General features: G+C 49.0%; 1 protein-coding gene across 6 annotated transcripts in view; it reads right to left on the reverse strand.

Moving 5' to 3' along the window:
* HLTF (helicase like transcription factor) overlaps nt 1–23,982 on the reverse strand; it is a 397,768-nt gene that overhangs the window by 17,554 nt on the left and 356,232 nt on the right. For all 6 annotated transcript variants that reach the window (XM_085635054.1, XM_085635052.1, XM_085635053.1 and 3 more), the window contains one exon: nt 2,970–3,050. In XM_085635054.1, the coding sequence (XP_085491180.1) occupies nt 2,970–3,050 (81 nt within the window). The remainder of the gene's footprint in view (nt 1–2,969; nt 3,051–23,982) is intronic.

Raw genomic sequence — 23,982 nt, forward strand, 5'->3', positions numbered from 1 at the left:
CTACCTGGGAAAAGTGGCGAGTATCTTCCAGCGCAGCTTCAGAGGCACCCTCGAGGTTGTGCACCGGGGATTGAGAAGCCCCAACCCCAAGCACCATCTGCACCGAAGATCAGCCCCCCACACTCGACGAGTCCTGCGTGGGGCCCTTCTGCATTTTCCTGCTTGCCGCGTCTGTCCGGTTACTTGCCCGTTGGCTAGTAACCTCTGTGACGACACACCTTCAATTTTCCACTGCTGGTTTGGCTCCTCCAGACTGGCTCCTGCTCCTCTGTGAAAGAGAAGCACCCCAGACTTTCTTGGTCTGCACCAGAAGCAAGTCCTCCATTCTTCGTGGGTTCCGCTTGCCAAGGCTTGGTGAGTCCTAGTTCGACTTCGACGCCGTCGACAGCACGAGCCTTCGTGGGACAGCTCGCCTCCTGGTCGTCCTCGAAGTCTCCTGGTACCCGTGGCTGCTGCGACAAGCTTCACCTCTTCACCTGCAATCTCCCGACATCGCCTGGTTCCTTCCTGGTTCCACATGGTCACTGGCTAGTGACCCAGACTCTGTCCCTTCTGCTTGCAGGTATCCTTCCTTCTTGATCCTGGCCTTGGGATCCACCGGACACTCTTCACTGACTGCCTGTCAGCATCTTTCCTTCAGGCATCCATAGGAGTCGACGACGAAACCCGACGCAAGTTCACACCTATGCACCCGCAGCCCGTGGGCTAGGTAACTTGGGTACTCCGGTGCTCATCAGGGTATTGACTATCCTAGTGTCTAGTTCTCAAGGCTCGACTTCCTAGCTACTCCAGAAGTGTCCTAAATCTTATTAATTCTAAACTGTACTATTTCTATCGATTATACGCATTACGCGTGAGTGTTTCCACTATGCACCTGAATCCCGTGGGCCTCCCACTTCCTAACTGTTGGTAGTATAGTGTAGCCCCAGCGATTCCCTAGGCCTAGGCCTATCCTATTTCCGTGACAGTGGTCCTTATACCACTTACTTAGTATATGGTTTGCGTGGCCCCTAGGGCCTAACTGTATTACTTACCTGTGTGACTTAATGTATGCTTAAATAAGACTGTGTTGTACTTACCTCGAATCTCATAAAGAGTGCTGAGGGTTTGACTAGAATAAATACACTTTATTTTATATATATATCTGTTGTGGTGTCCTTTCATTTGGTATTCAAGGGATTACACATGGTATAACAGCTGGCTTCACATGCCATTCAGAGTTTAGCCTAAGACTGCTCTTGTCCATGCTACCACTAGGATAGCTGGTCTATAAGGTTGACTTTACAACCAATCACCATAAGGGTTGTTTGGACTGATACAAGGTGTACACCAGAATTAGTGACATCATATATCAGGCCAACTTCTCACACCTAGAACCCCTGGCCAAATGGATTAGAGGTGACCCCCTGATTCACGGTTTAAATTAGTCACCAGATTGGACAGACAGAATTTCCCTCGATGCCGATGATATTTTACTTTACTTGGCCCGACCCCGATTCTCCATCCATAGCGTGCTACACATTTTTGCCCTCTTACAAAAATATTCCAGAGATACGATCAACTGAGATAAATCTCTGGATTATGTCTTGATCGGTGAGCCTCTAATCCTCCCAATTGGGTTGTCCGGCCCAGATCGTCACTGAGGGGTTTAGGTATCTGGGTGTATATATATTACTAAAGATGAAGGTGTTTTCCACCGTCAAAACTTAATCCCTCCGCTCCAGCGGTTCCGTGCCGATGTGCAACACTGGAAATCTTTACCTCTCACACTCCGAGGTAGAGCCGCTCTCAATAAAATGATGGCACTTCCCAGCTTTCTTTATGCATTGCAGAATACGCCTTTTTTGGTGTCTTCCCAATACTTTCTCTCTATCGATTCCGAGGTACGCTCCTTATTATGGAATAATGGTACTCCTAGAATCGTCTCGCCAAGCTCACCAAAAGTTGGTATGATGGGGGCATAGCCCTGCCTGCCATTAAATATTATTATTGGTCCTAGCAGCTGGTGGTTCTCAACCACTGGAGCATTGGCCCATGGCGGATCCGGTGTACACAATGGATAATGTACAGGCCCAACCATTTCACACAAATTTTTCTTTTCTCAATTAAAAGTCCTCCAGAAATTTTAAATTCGGGCACATCATATTGCCATGTAAGGTCTGTGTCCCTGTACCAGATACCACGTCTACCTCTCAATACTCAAAACATCATGCCTCAGCAATTTAAGTTAATGTGAACGCCCAAAATGCTACATGCTCTTATGTACTGCTTGATATAAAAACACAGCGCTTCTGTCATCTTGCTGTCAATTTCCCAGTAAGCGGAAATGTGAAAAATCGGTAAAAAAATATTTCGATGACACAAAGGTAAAAACATTTTTTCAGCTCAACCTGTACTGGAAGTCGTTGGCACTTATTAGATGAACAGAGGGCTTTAAATGCAAATTGAACAGAAAAGTGTAACTAAGAACCTGCCACAAAATTACACTGCCATGTAATTAAAAACGCGGCCAGCGCCAGTATTGTGAGCAGCAAGCAAAAACGCAACTGAAAAGTTATATTTAAGAGCAAGCCACTCCTTGACTGCTTGATACTGCCACCCTTGGGGAGTCAACGGTGCAAAAGGGAATACCTTGGGTATTCAGCTGTGATGGAATGGTACCGCGGGCCCTGCGACATCAATGAAACGGTAAGGATGGTATCCATCACGGACACTGTCCAGTAACCATCTTCTGGCGCAATAGGAACCAGCAAAAAGATCTCACGGTCTCCATCTGCCTTTAGACCCATATCTGCACAGATTCGGAGTGCTTTATTTCATTTAGTGAGTGCCCCCAAACCCTGACACGGTGGTAGTTAACCGTGTCTACAAAAATGCAAATGGTGCTTGGAATCACTTGAAGCAGAACCGAGAGGAAGTATGTATCTGTCGAGCATGGAAAAAAACACAATGTTTCAAATATGGCTCACCTTGGTGATAATAACTTCTTCGGTTTGGCCCAGTCTATGACACCGGTCAAAACACTGTTCTTCAGCCGCAGGATTCCAGGCCTAAAGCACAGAAAACAGAGGAGGTTAGCTGCGGTGACAGAGAGAGCCATAAAACATATTTCGACAGCTGGCCCCTGCTTCATGGGAGAGCTCTGCGGAACAAGGCTGCAGCAAATGACAGGGCTGGCTGCGGGACAGGGAAGAGGTCTGATGTGCCCAGCTGATCTGTCACACTTCTGCACATTCGCAGATTGTTTTATAGCCTTGAATAGATGCTGTGTTCACCCCTAACCCCGCAAGAGCACCATGAAGGCTGGATGATATGAACTCGAGCCTGTAGGCTGCTGAGAAAAGTGTGGGACTTTCAACTTTTATGACACATAAATCTTCTTTGGAGCTAACCTGGGCTCTGTCAAGGATCCTTCTTCAGCATCTCAGGAAAAGAAAATGTGTGGGTTATGTTGTGGCGAGTAAGAGGGGTTGCTGAGAAAGGAGGTAGCCCAGGGATTGACTTACTGACTTCAAGCAATGGATCATAGCGAGGAAGACCAATAAAACCCTCTGAGGCTTCTGCTTTGAGCTAACAACTCTCATTATTTCATTACCGTATCGAAAGACTCATGAGATGTTAAATCTGACTCTAGGAAAAGAATCACACAAGGCAGTAGGTCATTATGATAGTAAAATTAGGCATGCAAGTGTTTTTTTTTTCTTACTTTGCGCGTTAAGATACCCATTGAAAACATGCTTGAGCCACCCCACCCTCCAGATGTTGTTCCTTCGAGTTTCAGTTTCTTCAGCTTGTTTTTTACCTAAATCATTCTGAAATGTGAAGCTAATGAACCTATGAAGCTAGTGGTTTTCTCTGTGCGTGTAGTGTTTTCTTGCCTTAGCACTCATGTCAGGCAGTGCAAATTTTTATAAGGCATATTCCAAAAGGAATTATATAAGCATGAACCATGAATCAACCCATAATGATGGTAATAAACAACTTACTTACCTTCAGTAAAGCTCTTTCTGGTAGAGGCGCTGTATTAACTGCAGATTCCTTACCTTTTGAATACTTTCAAAGGCGTCAGAATGGATCTGGAAACTATTTAGCAGTACCTCTGAATGCCGCCCGGTGGTGCTGTGGCATCCGCGATGACACGGTTTCGGTCCAGAAATGACATGCAGAGCAAATAAAGGCTCCACTCCTGCGTTCTCACATCAGTCGCTTTTGAGGCTGTCTGTGTCCCCAGACGCAGAGCCCCAATTGGCGCCTACTAACGTCCATTATGGACTTGGCATCTTTTTAATGGACAGAAACCAAGTCGCAGAACAAGGAAGATGGAGGGTGAGTGAGTGATCTGCGGCTGGAGTCTATGAGAAAAAGCTTTGCCTAAGGCAAGTAAGGAACGCGTTACTTACCTGTAACTGCAGTTATCCAGTATTGGTATCTTTCATAGATTCACATGCCTGAATCATTCCCCGTCGTCGGGAATGGGAGTCACCGGTAAATAACAAAGTAATGTCCAGAAGACATAAAACAGCCATAGGCCTCAGAGGCCTTAGCTTAGTAAGCTATCCACGTCCTTATGTAAAAAGGACCAGATTTTGGCCAGAGCCAATCAGCTAACACCACCCTCTAGAACCTTCCTGGTAGGAGCTCTAGTCCCTCAGGTTTTCGTGAGCACAGTGCTAAGCAGCTGTATACTGAGAGATCCGAGAGAGCCCTTCCAGGGGAGGCGGGTGGGTTGCATGTGAATCTATGAAAGATACCAATACTGGATAACCGCAGTTACAGGTAAGTAACGCGTTCCTTATCCAGTATTAGGGTATCTTTCATAGATTCACATGCCTGAATCAGAGTAGCAAGCAGTGAAAGGAATATGCTACTTACCAGTATGCATCTGTTCTTGGCATGTAGAGCTGCAGAGTTGTACACTTAGCATAGGTCGCCATCTGGTGTTGGGCCCGGATGTTTGCAGTTTGTTTTTCTTCTTGGACAGTCTTTGGAAGTCACGAGTTTGGTGACTCCTCCTTCGGTCCGTACTGCGCATGGGCTTCGGCTCCATCCTCAGATTGTTTTTCGCCAACAGGGAAATGATGGAGCGTAGTAATAACAGTGAGAAACCCATGTGTTGTATCTAAATAAGATGTACTGGAACGGATACAGGTAGCCGGGGAGGCGGGTGGGCGTGTACAACTCTGCAGCTCTACATGCCAAGAACAGATGCATACTGGTAAGTAGCATATTCCGTTCGAGGCATATGAGCTGCAGATTGTACACTTAGCATAGATTACATAGCAGTACCCAACCTTAGCGGCGACCACCGGTATCCGTTGCAGCTGTTTGAAAAAGTGTCTTTAGTACAGCCTGGCCCACCCTAGCTTGCTGCTTGGAATGCACATCTACACAGTAGTGTTTTGTGAAGGTGTGCGGTGTAGACCATGTGGCTGCCTTGCAGATGTCATCTAAGGGTATATTCCCTAGAAAAGCCATAGAAGCCCCTAACTTTCTTGTAGAGTGGGCTTTAGGGGGAACAGATAATGTTCTCTTTGCCTTTTGATAGCAAATTTGTATGCATTTTACAATCCACCTAGCTATCCCTGATTTTGAAATGGGGTTGCCTTTATGTGGTGGAGAGAAGGAAACGAACAATTGTTTAGTCTTCCTGAAGGGTTGCGTTCTTTGTATGTAGTATAGTAACGCCCTTTTTACATCAAGCGTGTGTAAGGCCCTTTCTGCAACAGATTGGGGTTGCGAAAAGAAGACAGGTAATTCCACTGATTGATTGAGGTGGAAGGGGGAAATGACTTTGGGCAGAAACTTCGGATTTGTGCGAAGTATGACCTTGCTGTGATGCATTTGTATGTAGGGTTCCTGTATGGTGAACGCTTGTATTTCACCAACCCTTCTAAGGGAAGTGATAGCTACAAGGAAAGCTGTTTTCCAGGTGAGAAACTGTAGCTCACATTTGTGCATTGGTTCGAAGGGCGGACCCATTAGACGTGTAAGAACTAAATTTAGATTCCATACAGGGGAAGGTGGTGCCCTGGGAGGAATTACTCGTTTAAGGCCTTCCATGAAGGCTTTAATAGCGGGCACTCTGAAGAGTGATAAATGCTGCCTGTTTTGTAGATAGGCAGCGATCGCTGCTAGGTGTAGGCGTATGGATGAATATGCCAGGTTACACCTGTGAAGATGGAGCAGATAGCATATGATGTGCTGTATGGATGCATCTAGAGGGTTGATTGTATTGTTACGGCAGTAAATTACAAATCTTTTCCACTTTGCGGCATAGCATGCTCTAGTGGTAGGACGTCTGGCTTCCATGATGATGTTCATGCAATCAGGGGGAAGGTTAAGGTATCCGAATTCTAGGATTTCAGGAGCCAGATCGCCAGGTTGAGCTGAGCTGGGTCCGGGTGCCTGATTTCTCCATGGTTCTGGGTTAGGAGGCATGGGGATAGATGCAGTTTTTGATGTGGTACCACTGACAGTTGTAGTAGCGTGGTGTACCACGGCTGCCTGGCCCACGTCGGAGCTACCAGAATGAGTGTGAGGGAGTGCTGTTGTAGCTTCCTGACCACTAATGGAATTAGTGGGAGAGGTGGAAAGGCGTATGCAAATCTGCCTGACCAGTTCATCCATATCGCATTGCCCTTGGACAATGGGTGTGGGTATCTGGCGGCGAAGCTTGGGCATTTTTTGTTTTCGTGGGTGGCGAAGAGGTCTATCTGAGGATGCCCCCACTGTTGGAAGAATGGGTGAAGAACTTGTGGATGCAGTTCCATTCGTGTAGTTGTTGTGTTTGTCTGCTGAGCAGATCTGCCATGGTGTTTTGTACGCCTGGAACGTGCTGTGCCAGGAGAAAGATGTTTTGGGGAATTGCCCATCTCCATATGCTCTGGGCTAAGCGGGAGAGCTGGGGAGAGTGTGTCCCCCCCTGTTTTTGTATATAGTACATCGCAGTCATATTGTCTGTGCGAATGAGGACTGCTTTGCCCGAAATCTGTTTTTGGAAAGATTTTAGGGCTAGAAAGATCGCCAAGAGCTCCAGGTGGTTGATGTGGAGCGATTTTTGCTGTGGCGTCCATAGACCTTGCATGGTGAGGTGTAGGAGGTGCGCTCCCCAGCCGGAGAGCGATGCGTCCGCTGTTAGAATCACCTGAGGAACCGGGTCCAGGAACGGCCGCCCTTTGGAAAGGTTTGTGGTGTTCCACCACTGCAGAGAGTGATGTGTGCGGCCGTCCACCAACACCAGATCCGTCAGCTGACCCTGGGCCTGGTTCCACTGTTGTGCTAGGCACTCTTGAAGTGGACGCATGTGGAGTCTTGCATGGGGCACTATGAAGATGCAAGACGCCATCATTCCTATGAGCTTCATAAACACTCTTGCTGGAAGAGAGTGTTGAGGAAGGAATGTTTTGCGTAAGGCTTGAATGCTTGTGATTCTGGCTGAGTTTGGATAGGCAATACCCTTGGAGGTGTCTATAGTGGCCCCGAGATATTGCTTTGTGTGAGATGGTATGAGGTGGGACTTTTGGTAGTTCACCGTGAAGCCTAGCTGGTGGAGCAGTTGGATGGTGTTGTTTGTATGTTGCACACATTGGTCGTAGGACGCGGCTTTTATCAGCCAGTCGTCCAGGTAAGGGAAGACGTGAATGTGTTGACGTCTGAGGTGTGCTGCTACTACTGCTAGGCATTTGGTAAACACCCGTGGTGCGGTGGTGACCCCGAAGGGGAGAACCGTGAATTGGTAATGTTGCCCGTCCACCACGAACCTGAGGTATTTCCTGTGAGAGGGGTGTATTGGAATGTGAAAGTATGCGTCTTTCAGATCCAAGGTTGTGAGAAAGTCTCCCTGGCAGAGGAGTGGGAGGACTTGCTGTAGGGTGACCATGTGAAAATGGTCTGAATGTATGTAGGCATTTAGAGGCCGGAGGTCGAGAATGGGTCTGAGGGTCCCGTCTTTCTTTGGTATTAAGAAATATAGGGAGTAGACCCCTAGATTTTGTTGATTGACGGGGACCTGCTCTATAGCGTGTTTTTGGAGGAGTGAGAGTACCTCTTGTTTGAGCAGTGTGGAATGTTCTTGAGACATTGGACGGTGCCTTGGTGGGATATTGGGTGGGGTAGATGTTAGTTCGAGACAGTACCCTGCCCGAATGATTTGGGTCACCCATTTGTCCGATGTTATGGACTCCCATACGTGGATAAAGTTTTGTAGTCTGCCCCCGACCGGAGTGGAATGGTCTGGGGGGAGCGGAGGGGAGTCATTGTGCGGGGGGGGGGGGTGGCAGAACGGGTGTTGTTGGTTTTGCCCCTGCCCTTATTGTTGTTACCCCTGTAACCACCTCTCTGATTGCCCTTTGAAAAGGTATTTTGAGGAGGGGACTTGTAGGAGGTAGAGGCGTTATCGGTGGAGGAGCCTCTGCCTGTGCCACGAAAGGACGAGCGTCGAAAGGAACGTTTGGAGGCTTGTGTTTGGAGTGCCCCCATAGACTTTGCTGTGTCTGTGTCTTTCTTCATCTTTTCGAGCGCTTCGTCTACCTTTGGCCCAAAGAGTGTTTCCTGGTCAAAGGGGTGATTGAGTACGGATGCCTGGACTTCAGGCTTGAACCCTGAGATCCTGAGCCAGGCGTGGCGACGAAGCAGGACACTGGTATTTATGGCCCTAGAAGCAGTGTCGGCTGCATCGAGGGCACACTTAATGGAGGTGTTTGTAATTAGTTTACCCTCCTGTATCAGGTCATGAGCCTTGTGCTTGTATTTTTCTGGAAGGTGCTGCATAAGAGCCTCTAGTTCGTCATAGTGTGCTCTATCATATCGTGCAAGCAGTGCTTGTGTGTTTGCAATGCGCCACATGTTTGCAGCTTGGGAGGCGGTGCGTTTACCAGACGCGTCCAGAAGTTTAGATTCTTTGTCTGGCGGTGGGGCATCTCCTGAGGATTGGGAGTTAGCCCGCTTTCTAGCTGTGGAGACAACTAGGGAATCTAGGGGAGCAGGGCCCTTGATGTAAGCAGGGTCTGTGGGTGCCGCCTTATACTTCTTCTCTATTCTAGGGTTCAGTACTCTGGCTCTGACAGGGTCTTTGAACACCTCTGTAGCGTGCTTGGTGACACCCTTAAGCATGGGTAAAATGGAAGTGGATTTGTCTTGTATATCAAATGTATCCAGTAGGAAGTCTTCTTCTACTGGTTCACTGTGCATGTCCACCCCATGGTAGTGTGCTGCTCTCTGCACTAAATGGTGAAACCCTAAGGAGTCCTCTGGAGGAGACGGTCTTGATGGGTATAGGTCGTCCTGAGGTACATTGGGTATATCAGGGTTATTGTAATCCTCCCATGGATCTGGGGTCCCTGGTGGAGTGGGATCCATTGGGGCGTCCGCCGGGTAATTGTCCGGATCCCCATCATCCGGATCTGGGGATGGGGTCGGATCGTAGTGAGGTACAGGTGGCGGAGACCTGTGAGGTGGAGGCGGTGGAGGAGGTGGAGGGGGTAGGGGAGGCGGTGGTGGGGAGGGCACTCTGAGGGGAGAAGTAGCAGAGTCCTTCCTTTTGGGTGGAGGAGGAGGAGCCGGAGCATCAAGGCGTCTTTTCTTGGTAGTTAAAGTCAAAAGCCCAGTCTTTGGATCTTTGGACAAAGTCTTTTGTAAAGGGTCTGGTGTAAACAGAGCCAATGGTGTCGAGTCGTCTGTCGGCACCGGTGATTTCGGAACCGGGGGTTTCGATGGTCTGTGTGCGCCATGCTTTTTTGAGGTCTCCGGGTGTTTCGGCGTCGAATGATGTATCGGCGCCGGAGCATCGGTGCCGACAGATTTGTGTTTGTGTTTGGTCGGCACCGAGTGTCCAGGCTTCGGCACCGGTGGTTTCGGAGTCGAGCTGGATTTTGCAGTCTTCGGTGCCGGATGCTGTTTTTCGGCACCGGGTGTCGGCTGGCTCGATCCCGAGCTGCCATGAGACTTTGGGAGCTTCGACACCGGGCCCGAAGGTGGGGTGATCGAAGTTTTGGTTTTGGTTTTGCCCAGGCCGGCAGGCGAGGGAGTAACCTGAGTCTCTTTGGTTTTCGGCGTGGGGGTGGGAGGGGGCATAGTACTCACGGCCCGCTGCGCTGGTGTAATGTCCTCCACGTCGGAGTCGTCGGCCTCGGAAGCGCTGACGACGTCTTCCTCCTGCTCAGTGTGTGTTTGCCCCGAAGCTTCGGCGTCGTCTCCGAAGATGTCCGGTGGAGCTGCAGAGGATGAGTGCGCCATGGTGCGTCGAGCTCTTCGATCTCAGATGGTCTTCTTCGATCGAAAAGACTTGCAGGCGGGGCAGTCTCTGGCCTCGTGTTCCGGAGAGAGGCAAAGGTTACACACCTGATGGAGGTCGGTGTGGGGAAATTTAGACCCACATTTTGGGCACTTTTTGAACGGAGTCCTTTCCATCGGCCGGGACCGGAGTCGCGGAGGGCCTGAAGGCCGGTGTCGATGTACGGGATGGAGAAAGTGCCGCTTCGAGAGATGAAGATGATGAAGGAACTCGAAGAATCGAGGATTTTCCGTCGAGGCTGGAACCGTAGAAGTTCGAAGCCGGAGCACGAAGTATCACATCCGAGCCCGATGGCGGAAAAAAACAATCTGAGGATGGAGCCGAAGCCCATGCGCAGTACGGACCGAAGGAGGAGTCACCAAACTCGTGACTTCCAAAGACTGTCCAAGAAGAAAAACAAACTGCAAACATCCGGGCCCAACACCAGATGGCGACCTATGCTAAGTGTACAATCTGCAGCTCATATGTCTCGAACAGCACATTTCGAAAGATATGGATAACATACAGGTATTAGATAACCACATCTATCTGAGATAAACAACAGTGCTACTGTAAATCAATGAGTAAGTAATGCATACATTATAGTGCGAAATGTGCATAAACTCAGGATGGTGGGATGAAAGAAAGGGCTCACCTCTATTTAAAAAGATGACGTAGTACCGCTTGACCCACTGACGCATCCTTCATGATCTCCGCATCCAGGCAGTAATGCTTGGTGAAGGTATGCGGCGTCTTCCATGTGGCCGCTCTACAAATGTCCACAATGGGCACCCCAGCAAAAAGAGCCATGGAAGTAGACATGGCCCTTGTGGAGTGGGCACGGACCGTTGTTCTCAACGGACGTCCTGCCTGTTGGTGACAGAAGGAAATGGCCGAAGAAATCCAGCGGGAAATGCTCTGTTTTGTGAGCGGAAGCCCTCTGCGAGGTCTGCTGTAGGCTACGAATAGCTGATTTGATTTACGAAAAGATTTCGTTCTCTCAATGTAAAATTTCAAGCAACGTTGAATGTCTAGTGAATGTAGAGTTCGTTCCGCCACTGTTTGTGGATTTGGGAAGAATGATTGTAAAACAATAGGTTCGTTGAGGTGGAAGTGAGATGGAACCTTGGGAATGAAAGCTGGATTTGTGCGGAGAAGGACTCTATCCTTTTTGAATTGCAGGAATGGGTCCTGGATAGAGAACGCTTGGAGCTCCCCCACTTGCCTTGCCGAGGTAAGAGCTAGTAGAAGTGCCACCTTCCAAGAAACAAATTTAAGGTCAGCTCTGTGGATGGGCTCAAACGGGTGCTTCATTAGTTGAGCTAGAACTATGTTAAGGTGCCAAGCCGGTGGAACAGGCTTTACTGGAGGGAATGTGCGAAACAGTCCTTTCATGAATTGCTTTATGAGTCTATGAGACCATAAAGAGGGGCCGGAAGAAGATCTTCTGAAACGTGAGATTGCAGCTAGGTGAACTTTAATGGAGGCATGAGCAAGACCAGATTCTGCCAGATGTAAAAGGTAGGGTAAGACTTGTCCTGGGGTGGAAGAGAAAGGATGCAACCTATTCGTCTTACACCAGATACAGAATCTTTTCCACTTGAGTGAGTATGTCTTGTTGGTACTATCTGCTCGAGCCCGAGCTAGAATTCGTCTGCAGTCTGGAGGAATGTCTAGGCCCCGAAACTCTCTGAACTCAGGAGCCAAGCTGATAACCTGAGAGAGGCTAGATCCGGATGTTGAATCTGCTGATCGCTGAGCGTCAGAAGAGATGGAAACGTTTTCAGTCTGATCGGAGGTTCCTGGGAGAGGAGGTGAAGTTCCGAGAACCAGTGTTGGCGTGGCCAAGCTGGGGCTATCAATATCTGTAGGAAGGTGGATATCTGACTATGGTTACCCCCAACTTTTTGCCTAGTGTCTAGCTGGTTTTTCGACTTAGTTGGCCTGAGATCCTGCCATTCAGGGTCTCAGGCTGTCTGCTCTCTCTTTAAAATGGACTCCATGTACCCTAGGTACATAACCAATTGGTAAGGATCACCTTATTGGACCCTGTACAGTGTACCCTAGGTACCCAGGGCATAGGTGTACCCTAGGCCTCCCAGGGGCTGCAGCATGTATTATGCCCCCCCTGGTCTGGCCTTCCAATCAGACACAACTGGCTGATCACTCAGCTGGGGCAAGGTCGTGTAATCACCCCTTGCTTAGATATAGTATGCCTATATCTACCCTTATATATAGACACATGTGTACCTATCAGTCACTCCTATGGCAGGCCTTAACAATCCTGGAGGCAGAGTGCTTGGTAACATGTGAGATGGTGCTCTAGCATGAGCTGAGCCTGTCTGCAGCTTTCGGAACCAAGTCCTTATAGCTGTTCTATGATATAGCCTACCATATACTCTTAAAGTGCCTTATAATCTCAAACGGTTATGGTAACTATGGTTTGGCTTTATCAAAACATGTCGTGTAAGGTGTCTAACACTTTGGAATAATACCCCCATACCATTTCTGGTGATGAGGATATTATTCCTCCCTTCTAGAGGGAGAGACATGTTAAAATCCTACTTTGCTGTTTAACTCTAACCAAAGCCTCAGCATCACAAAATGGATGCTGCTGCCACAGACACAAGTCTGACCTCCTGCTGCTGGGAGTGATCCCAGCCAGGGAGGCCTGGACAATAGGTTTCCTGCTTGGGGAGGTGCTAGCACCTCCCCAGACAGCCTTTAGTGTATTGGGGCAGGGTGGGCTGAAAGGAATGAGACATGCCTGGGACACACAAGGTGTTCCTTGCATAGTCCAGTTCAAACCGGCGCTGGGGCACTCCAGCCCCAGCTCTGGCGCGAAACTGGACAAAGGGAAGTGGGTGTAACCACCCCCTCCCAGGTCCCACCCATAAGGCGTGACCTAGCAGGTATCCCAGCCCCCCAGATTAGTATAAGAGTGGGAGTTGGGCCTCAAGACTTTAGATTATCCTGAACATGCAAAACTGAACAGAAACTCTGGACCTTCGACATTCGACGAAAGAAGAAGACTGAAGAATCTCCCTTGTAGCCAAGGAGTGGCTACCCTGTGCAAACAGGCACCATCAAGAGACTACCCTTTGCTTTGCCCACGTTCTACGAGGAACCGACTGCAGAGCCTGACCAGAGCCTTGACTTCCAGACTTCTCCGACCCTGATCCACATCGACAGCAAAGCTGAGATCCGTGGAGGCGACGAGCGACGTGGGACCGGCTACCTGGAAAAAGTGGCTAGTAACTTAAAGCGCAGCTTCTGAGGTACCCTCGAAGTTGTGCACCGGGGATTGAGAAGCCCCAACCCCAAGCACCATCTGCACCGAAGATCAGCCCCCCACACTCCACGAGTCCTGCGTGGGGCCCTTCAGCATTTTCCTGCTTGCCGCGTCTGTCCGGTTGCTTGCCCGCTGGCTAGTGGCCTTTGTGACGACGCACCCTGAAATCTTCTGCGCTGGTTTGGCTCCTCCAGACTGGCTCCCGCTTCTCTGCAAAGAAGAAGCACCCCAGACCTTCCTGGTCTGCACCAGAAGCAAGTCCTTCGTTCTTCGTGGGTTCCGCTTGCCAAGGCTTGGTGAGTCCTAGTCCAACTTCGACGCCGCCGACAGCAAGAGCCTTCGTGGGACAGCTCGCCTCCTGGTCCTGGTCGTCCTCGACGCTTCCTGGTCCTCCTGGCTGCAGCGACAAGCTTCACCTTCACCTGCAATCTTCACGACATCGCCTGGTTCCTTCCTGGTTCCACGTGGTCACTGGCTAGTGACCTTGACTCTGTCCCTTCTGCTTGCAGGCTTCTTCTCTTCTTGATCCCAGCCTTGAGATCCACCGGACACTCTTCACTGACTGCCTGTCAGCATCTTTCTTCAGGCATCCATAGGAGTCGACGACGAAAACGACGCATCTTCACCCCTATGCACCCGCAGCCTGTGGGCTAGGTAACTTGGGTACTCCGGTGCTCATCAGGATAGTGACTATCCTAGTGTCTAGTTTTCAAGTCTCAACTTCCTAGCTACTCCGGAAGTGTCCTAAATCTACCGTTTTCTAAACTGTACTATTGCTATTGACTTTTACGCATTACGCGTGAGTGTTTCCACTCTGCACACGAATCCCGTGGGCCTCCCACTTCCTAACTAACGCTAGTGTAGTGTAGCCCCAGCGATTCCCTAGGCCTAGGCCTATTCTATTTCCGTGACAGTGGTTCTTATACCACTTACTTAGTATATGGTTTGCGTGGCCCCTAGGGCCTAACTGTATTACTTACCTGTGTGACTTAATTTATGCTTAAATAAGACTGTGTTGTACTTACCTCTAATCTCATAAAGAGTGCTGAGGGTTTGACTAGAATAAATACACTTTATTTTATATATATATCTGTTGTGGTGTCCTTTCATTTGGTATTCAAGGGATTATATATGGTATCACAGCTGGCTTCACATGCCATTCAGAGTTTAGCCTAAGACTGCTCTTGTCCATGCTACCACTAGGATAGCTGGTCTATAAGGTTGACTTTACAACCAATCACCATAAGGGTATTTGGACTGATATAAGGTGTACACTAGAACTAGTGACATCATACATCAGGCCAACTTCTCACAATATCAAAGTGCAAGGTTCCGCCTTCATCTTCCGTAGTACCCTGGGGATCAGGGGAAATGGCGGAAAGGCGTATGCAAAGACGTTGCACCATGCTATCGAAAAGGCATTCCCCAGGGATCCTGGTTGGGGATGCCAGCTTGCAAAGTATTGGCATTTGGCGTTGCGTTGGGTGGCGAATAGGTCCAGCCGAGGTGTGCCCCATTGGGCGAAGATATTGTTGAGGACCTGCTGATCCAGTTCCCACTCGTGGCACGCTGCCTGCCTCCTGCTTAGATAATCTGCCAACACGTTGTGGGTGCCTGGAACATAATCTGCTCGGAGAGAGATGTTGTGGCGGAGCAGCCAGTTCCAGATTTTCTGCGATTCGCGCGAAAGCGTCAGTGAACGAGTCCCTTCCTGCTTGTTCAGGTAGTGCATTGTCGTGGTGTTGTCTGTCCGGACAAGCACTACTGAGTTCTTTATCCTCGGGAGGAAAGCCACTAGAGCTAGGTAGACTGCTCGGAGCTCTAAAAGGTTGATATGAAGCATTTTCTCCGAAGGGGACCACTTTCCGCTTATCTGTAGCTCCTGAAGGAAAGCTCCCCAGCCTTCTAAGGAGGCGTCCGTGGTGATTATATGAGGAGTAGCAGGAAGCAAGAAAGGCAAGCCTTGCGAAAGGTTCTTGGGGCAAACCCACCATTGCAGAGCCTGTTTGATCGCCGGGGTTACTTGGATGACGTCGTCGAAAGACCCTGTACACTGGATCCACTGGTTCGACAGAGCCTCTTGTAGGGGTCGCATCCGTAAGCGGCAATGTGGGATTAATAGAATGCAGGAGGACATCATCCCGAGGAGGGATTTGAAGAGGCGCACAGACAGCGTCTTTCTTGTCATTACCTGGAGTGCCAGAGATTGAAGTTTGTCCTGGCGTTCCTGGGACGGGAATGCTTTCTTGTGAATGGTGTCTAGTGTAGCTCCCAAAAATTGCATGCATTGGGATGGTTGCAGGACAGATTTGCCGTGGTTGAGAGTGAGCCCCAGTGACTCGAAGAGTGTCAGACAAGCGTTGGAAGATCTTATCACGCCTTCTTGAGATGGGGACTTGATAAGCCAGTCGTCTAAATACGGGAAGACTTGGTGGTGGAAACGGCGTAGGTACGCCGCCACTGGTGCTAGGCATTTGGTGAAAATGCGTGGCGCCGATTTGAGCCCAAATGGCAGAACCCGAAACTGGTAATGCCTGCCCGCCACCATGAAACGCAGGAACTTCTTGTGGTTGCGGTGTATTGGGACATGAAAATAGGCGTCTTGATGGTCCACCGACACCATGTAGTCGTTTGCGTTGAGTAAATGCAAAACCTCCTGTATGGTAATCATTCGAAAGGACTGTTTTTTCAGAAATTTGTTGAGATTTCTGAGGTCCAATATGGGTCTCCATTTTTTCTCTTTCTTTCGGATGAGAAAGAAATGGGAGTAGAACCCTCTCCCTCGTTGGCTTAGGGGAACTTTCTCTATAGCTCACTTTAGAAGCATAATCGTTATTGCTTGGAGTAATGGGCGTAGGTTTTTGTGAGTCCTTTGGCGGGGAGGAGTTTGAGGAGGAATTTGTATGAATTCCAGGGAATGGCCGAATTGTATTAATTGGAGGACCCATCGGTCCGTAGTTATCGTTTGCCAATTTTTGAGAAAATGGGAGATTTTTCCGCCAATCTTGTAGGGTGGAGACAAGTTTGAGACCGGCTGCATCCGGAAGTCATTGCCGCCGCGCGGCACCCTTTTGTCTTCCTCCTCTGGTACGAAAGGAAGTTTTGTGGTAAGAAGACTGTTGTCGCTGCTGATATTGTGGACGGTACTGCTGGGAAGAGGAGAAAGAGGAACGCTGTTGAAAGTCTCCTCTGGTGGAAGTCTGACCTCTTCCTCTTGACCCACGAAAGGAAGGGTTCCGAGATTGCAGAGACCCCAGGGCTCTGGCAGTATCTGTATCTTTTTTGATACCTTGCAATGCCTCGTCAATAAGAGAACCGAATAGAAGCTGGCCATCATAAGGCATGTCCAGGACTTTTGTCTGGACCTCCGGCCTGAAAGAAGTTGCCTTGAGCCAACCCTGGCGCCGGAGAACAGCCGCACCAGCCAGCTGTCTAAAACCTGTGGAAGCAATATCCATTGCACAGTCTATCAGTTCCGTGGCAGATCTTTCACCCTCCAACAGAATCTTCCTTGCCTCTTCTTTTGATTCAGAAGGCAAATCTGCTAGGTATGGGGCAATGTCCGCCCACATTTGTCGGTTGTACCGTCCCAATAGTGCAGTAGCGTTGGAGGCACGCACTGTTAAGGCTGACATAGAGGAGAAACGTTTCCCTATGCTATCCATACGTCGTCCTTCTTTATCCGGCGGAGCTGTCAACAGCGCAGCTGGGTTGTTTGACCTCCTCTGCGCAGCCTGAGTGATAACCGAGTCCGGCTTTGGATGGCCTGTAAGACAAACCGGAGCAGTGTCCGGAGCTTTATATTTCTTGTCCAGGCGTGGTAGAACCGGTGGTACTGATGAAGGGTTCTGCATTATTTTTATGCCCTGGTCCCAAATATAATCAATTATCGGAATCGCCCGGGCGGACTTCTTGAAGGGTTCCTTAAAGTCATATAAGAAACAGTCTTGTTGATGCGAAGGCATCGGGATCTGGAAGCGCTGGGCCGCTCTTTCAATGATGTTGTGGAAACCGCCGATGTCGTCGGACGGTGAGTCGGCTGCGGTAGGGACTGGCGAAACCGGACCCGGAAGGATGTAATCGTCCCATTCATCTTGTTGGGATTGGACGTCCTGGAGTTCTCCTTCCTCAGGTTCCTCCTCCTCCTCCTCGTCGTCCGTGGTGGGGCGAGGCGGAGATGCCCTCCTCTCCGGTTGCAAAAGTAGTGGAGGCGGTCGTGACCGTGGAGTGGAAGGCCCCGCAGGCATCGGTGGAGGTGCTTGAGTCGGAAATCGCTGCTTATAGTCCGATATTAAGAACTGAAGGTCTGTGACCAAGGATGCCGGTAGACACACCATGGAAGGTGGAGTCGGCATGTATTCTTGATGAGGAACCTCCTCATAATCCTGGGGAATGTCTTCGTAATCCGAGACATCCTGGTACTTTACATGGAGCTGTGATGGACTAGTCGCCGCAGGAAAGAGACTAGCGTCGTCCGAATCCTCCTCTTCAAAGAGGCGAGTAGGAGGCAAGGTTGGGACCTTACTGGGTGAAGTGAGGGCCGGAGTTAATGCACGTTTCGTTATTTGTACATGCACAAATGCACTCTAGTCTTCTGTGTCCATACCCCTCAAGGGGCTCGATGGTATAGCTGTAACCGACGTTACAGGTATCAATGTCGTCGACGGGATCGTCGTCGGGGTCGTCGTCAGCGACGAGGACGATGAAGACGGTTTCCTCGTCGACGATGGCGTCGACGTCGACGGTGATATTCTCGTCGACGGTACCCTCGTCGTCGACGGTGTCTTCGTCGTTGGCAGCTTCGTCGACGGAGTCCTCGTCGTCGACGATGGAGCTCTCGTCGACGGTGTCGTCGTCGACCCTCCCGTCGACAGCTTACTCGACGACGACGACTTTTTTATGGATAACGTCGACGAGATTGACTTGCCTGCCGTCGACGATGGAGTTGTCGTCGTCGAGGACATGGAATGGGACGTCATCGTCGATAGAGTCGTCGTCGACGATGTAACTGAAATCGCTGTCGACGGAGATTTTCTCGTCGACGCTACTGTCGACATTGTTGTCGTCGACGAGGTGGCAATAGGCTTTTTGAAGGTGTGGGGCATCACCTTAGGAGACGAGCTCCCTGGAATAGGCGAATCCTGGACCTCTGAAGACTTTTTCTGCGTCTTCTTCTGAGGTGGCTGCGACGAAGGGCCCGGTGATGCCCCCCTTGGTCTTTTACGTGAAGAGTGAGACGAAACTGAGGAACTCTCACTCTCCTCATAGGACACTACAGCCTCCTTGTCCTTTAGCCTTTGCAGCCAGATTAAAAGGCGCCCCTCTCGGTCTTTCAAGGTCTTAGAAGAGAAAGTCCGACATACCTTGCAGTCCTTAGAACTGTGACTGGGATAGAGGCAATACAAGCAGTCCTTGTGTTGGTCGTCGATATGTAGCCTCTTCTTTCCGCAAGAGGCACAGGGCCTGAATAAACCCTTCTTAGGTGTATCAGCCATGCTGAAAATCCAGAAAGTTGAGAAGAAATACTGTTAAATCCAAGGAAATGAGCAGAGCTGAGTGGAGACTCCCTGAGCACGACGTGCGGTAGAAAATCTGAGGGACTAGAGCTCCTACCAGGAAGGTTCTAGAGGGTGGTGTTAGCTGATTGGCTCTGGCCAAAATCTGGTCCTTTTTACATAAGGACGTGGATAGCTTACTAAGCTAAGGCCTCTGAGGCCTATGGCTGTTTTATGTCTTCTGGACATTACTTTGTTATTTACCGGTGACTCCCATTCCCGACGACGGGGAATGATTCAGGCATGTGAATCTATGAAAGATACCCTAATACTGGATAACTTGTTCTTCTGATAAAGACTTCTAAAAGCAGGTTCCTCAACTTTTCAATAGATACCAAAGCAAAACTCACTCTGAGACAGGCCTGTGAATTGACTCAAACCAAAAAGTCCTGTAGGACCAAGTGTCCGAAAAGCCCCTCTAGGTGAACCTCACGGTCCAAGCAGTAATGCTGATTGAAAGTATGGAGGGACATTCACATAGCTGCCTGGAAAATATCCAGGACAGGAACTCTGTGTAGCAATCCAGTGGAAGCAGCCTTGGCTGTGAGGGAATGAGCTGGTAACTCTTCTGAGGGGTGCTTCTTGGCCAGTAGCAGATCTTGATGTAGAGTACGATCCAGTGAGAGATGCTCTTCACATATTTGCCCTTCTTTGCCCCCAAAAACCCCACAAAGAGTAGATCATCCACTCAGTGTACAATAATTTAAAAGCTCAGCAATCTTTTGGGATCTAGGTGATGGAGTATCTCCTCCTCAGAGGTTTGAGGCAGAGTTAGGAACACAGGTAAGGTGATTGTTTGACAAAGCTCACTCATCTGCTGCACCGATGTTATGGCAACGAGGAACACCGTTTGGAATGTGAGGAGCCGCAAGGGCAGTAATGAAGGAGCTCAAATGGAGTGCATATAAGATAGGTGAGGACCAGGTTAGAGTCCCGCTGTGGCATAATACAGGAAGAAGGATCCCTTTGATGTTGGGCCCAATGAGACTTCACTCACATCCCACTGCACAGCCTGCATATGCCACCTGGCATGCTTGACCAGCAGGATGGAGGAATCTATCTGTCCCAGCAGCTTACGAGTCAACTTCACTGAGATCCAGGATAGAGGTTGAAAGATCGTGATCATAGCCTGAAGAACCTGGACTCTCCTTTCTGGGGGAAATGGCATTGAAAATGACCATATCCAGAAAGGCTATGGTGAATGGGAGCGTATGGGAAGGAATTGGGCATAACATCTGCACGCTGATATGAACCCCAAGGATGTTGGGATGTTCAGAGTAGTCTGGGGGTTGCTGACAACTGCCTGAGGTGAACCTGCCTTCAGCTATAGAGGAGGACCAGGACCTCAGAAGAAGTGCTGTAACCCCCACAATCATTTTTGTGAAGATATGAGGGGTGCTGGTGGGACCATTGTGTAGCACAGAGAACTGAAAATGCTCCTCCCTACCACAAACCGCAGGGTCTAACGCCACCATCCACTCTCAATGGTCGATAGCAAACAAGATCTGGGCCAAGATCAGCATCTTGAATTTGTCCTTCTGGAGGACGATATTGAGAAGGCACAGGTCTAAAATAGGACGACGGTCTCCATCCTTCTTTCGCACCAGAAAGTACCATGAGTAAAAACCACAACCCACTCCATAGGTTGGCATCTTCTCCATAGCCCTGTTGGCCAAAAGGACGTGCACTTCTTTGTTTACGATGGATATTGAGAAGGTACAGGTCTAAAATAGGACGACGGTCTCCATCCTTCTTTCGCACCAGAAAGTACCATGAGTAAAAACCACAACCCACTCCTTATGTTGGCATCCTCTTCATAGCCCTGTTGGCCAAAAGGACTTGCACTTCTTGGTTTACGATGGATAAATGGTCTTCCATCAGACATTCTGGGGATGGTGGAAGGGGTGGGGGAGCTGGCAGGAAGTGTAGGTCGTTCACCCTCTAAACGATCTTCAGGACCCACCTGTCTGATGTTATGGCCAGCCAATCCGATAAAATTCTTGGATGTTGCCTGCAACTGGATGGATGTGCTTGGCTAACGGCTTTCTAAAGTTGTTTGGCAAGTAGGGCCAAGAACGGTAGACTAACTGGTGCTCTGTCTCTGACCACGGAATTCAAGTGTGCCACGTCCTCTCTCATGAAATGCTAAAAACCCTGCGGATGCTGAAGTGGCTGTCTGTATGAGGTACCCCTGCCAGAGCCGTGAAAAGAAAGAAAGGGCTGATGCGGTTGCTGTGGCGGAGCAGCTAAGTCCTGTGCGAGGTGTGGCTCGGCTGTCTTCGAAACGCTCAAGGGCGGAGTCTGCTTTATCTCCAAAATGGCCAGTCCCATCATAGGGAATGTCTATTATGGAAAACTGAATATTGCTACAGAAACCTGTGGCTTTCATCCAGGAATGGCAAAGGATAGCGACGCTAGTAACAATGGCTCAACCTATGAAATCCGTGGAATAAACTTGGCAGCGTCACAGCCATCTAGTATGGCTTGGGTCAGTACGGTAAAGGACAAAGGTTCTCAGGGACACCTGGAAGGACTTGAGCTACAGAGTCCCGAAGAGCGTGGGAATAATGGCCCAAAAGGCGACTGGCATTGACTGACAGGGAGAGCCAAACTTAAGGACAAATATACCCTCTTTCCAAAGGTCTCCCCTCTTAGAGTTGCTATCCGAAGAAGTAGTCGGGAAGGCATTAGGGTTTGTCCTGCTGGTGTAAGCGTGTACCACTAAGCTCTCAAGGAAGGGTATGGAGTCAAAACAGCAGGGTTGCCACGGGCAGGGCAATGGCTCCACGCAATATGTCTACTCACCGAGAAACCAGAGCACCAGAGAACATCAGTGAGGGCCTCAATAAAGGGCAATAGAGGCTCAGTATTAGTCTACCCCAGTTGAAGGACTTCAGTCAGAATGTTGGTTTTGACCTCTAAAATTGGGAGCTGGAGGTCGAGAACCTCAGCCACCCTCCATATAACCACTGCAAAGGAAGCACTTTCCTCAGTGGCAGGACCTGGGAGTGAGACTAAGCCAGAGTCAGGAGAGGTATCAAGGCCACTTGCATCCTGGAGGTTCTTATAACAATTTTCCTCGTGATATGATTAGCCAAATTGGTCTCCTGTGTCATTTGTCATTACTAGAGTCCGTCCCAAATAAAAAATGTAGTGTATGAAGTCTGTCCTGCGGGATTGGGATGTTAAGCAGCTCAGGCCGACTGGCAAAGGCTGCAGACCAATGGGCATCGAGCACAACCTCGGTTAAGGTCAGGTTGAAGAGCAAAATGAGTCGTGCCTCGTGCTACGACGTCATTGGAGTAGGCATGTGTGGCAACGTTCTGGGGACCAAAGTGGAAGATGGAGCCGGAGTAAGCAAAGGCATCGGTAGAGGCCCCGTTCTCAGGATACAACTGCGCTGAGAGCTTCGTGGGGTTCAGAGGGAGTTGAAAGGGAAAGCATCATGGCCTCACTGAACTGTTGGAGCTGCTAGAGTGTGACAGATGGCCTTGAAAACTCAGGTTATGCTGGGCATGGCCCGGGATTGGTTAAGAGTCCGACAGATTTCAGGAGCAAGATCGAGAGTGATGACAACGCCCTTGCACCTACTCAGGAGTACGAGAGTGGTGGGAGGGGTCCGAGTCTCCCTTTTGAATTATTATTATTTTTTTTCTTCAACTTGGTGGAGGATTTGAAGTGCAATGACTATCTACCTTGGGACAGGTTTTTGGATTGGGAATGAGATTGATCTTTGGACGCAGTGTCTTCGTTCGATTCGGCATGTAGAGCTTCGCCTTGTGGTCGCAAATGGTATTCAGATTGACTGGTGCATAATCACTGCAGGCATTAGAGTCAAGAGCCCACCCCAGGCACTAGAGTCCAATCTCAAGTCACCGACATTTGCTTGTGACAGTCCCTCCGAGATATAAAACCTGTTGTCTCAGGAAATGCCATCTGCCTTACTCACTGAATAACATTTTTTTGGGAGATAAACTGGTTTCAAATGAAAACGATAGGTATCTCTCGATCCACATCTGGTCTCTTCCTCAGGGCCTCATGTAGCTCAGTGAATTAAAGCATTATATTTAAGGATTCATTTAGTACTGGCTTAGGAGCTGATCCTATTGTATAAATGTACTTGTCCTTTTCTTGGGTATAATGGATTAATGCTCAATATTTGCTTCTCATTGGGATGATAATCTCTCAATCATCAAAGGCCAGGATATCTCAAAATGTCAGTATGCCTGTGGCAGTATAAAAAAACCCTGCGGATTAGGATGCTCTCGATGACAGAGGTGCTACCATACGAAGGAGAACCAAATGTTGAGCATTGACCTGTCCGAACTACCATTGTTGATTGGGAAGCTCAAACACTCATTATTATCAGAAAATATATAATAATACGGTAGAATAATTTTAAGCAAAAATCTAGTCTTCTGGTTCAGATTTGTTCCATTGCATAATAAAGTTGCAGAGTAGCAGTAAAAGTCTTCATTTAAAATCCACAGCAAACAATGTTACTATACACCTTCACCCTGCACGTACAGGGGACACAACTTTGACCCACTCATCCCCCGCCTTGACAGGCAAAATAAACTTCCTCTAAGATTTACTCAAAAACATTTGGATTTCACCAAGCAGGCTGTGCTCTGAAAATATGCATGATCCTCACAGTACAGCCAAATACAGAAATTCAGACTAAGCACATGAATGATCTTAAATCTCATTCTGACTAAAGACATAGGATGGCTACATTTGCACAGAAATTTCTAAAAGATATTCGGTCTGCCATACTGCTGAGAGAAAAAAGTTACTTACCTTCTTTAATTTTTTTCCCAATGGATATTACTTCTTTCATGAGATCTCTCGTTGTTCTAACTTAT

This window comes from Triturus cristatus, chromosome 11 (genome assembly GCF_964204655.1).
Source record: "Triturus cristatus chromosome 11, aTriCri1.1, whole genome shotgun sequence".
Lineage (NCBI taxonomy): Eukaryota > Metazoa > Chordata > Amphibia > Caudata > Salamandridae > Triturus > Triturus cristatus.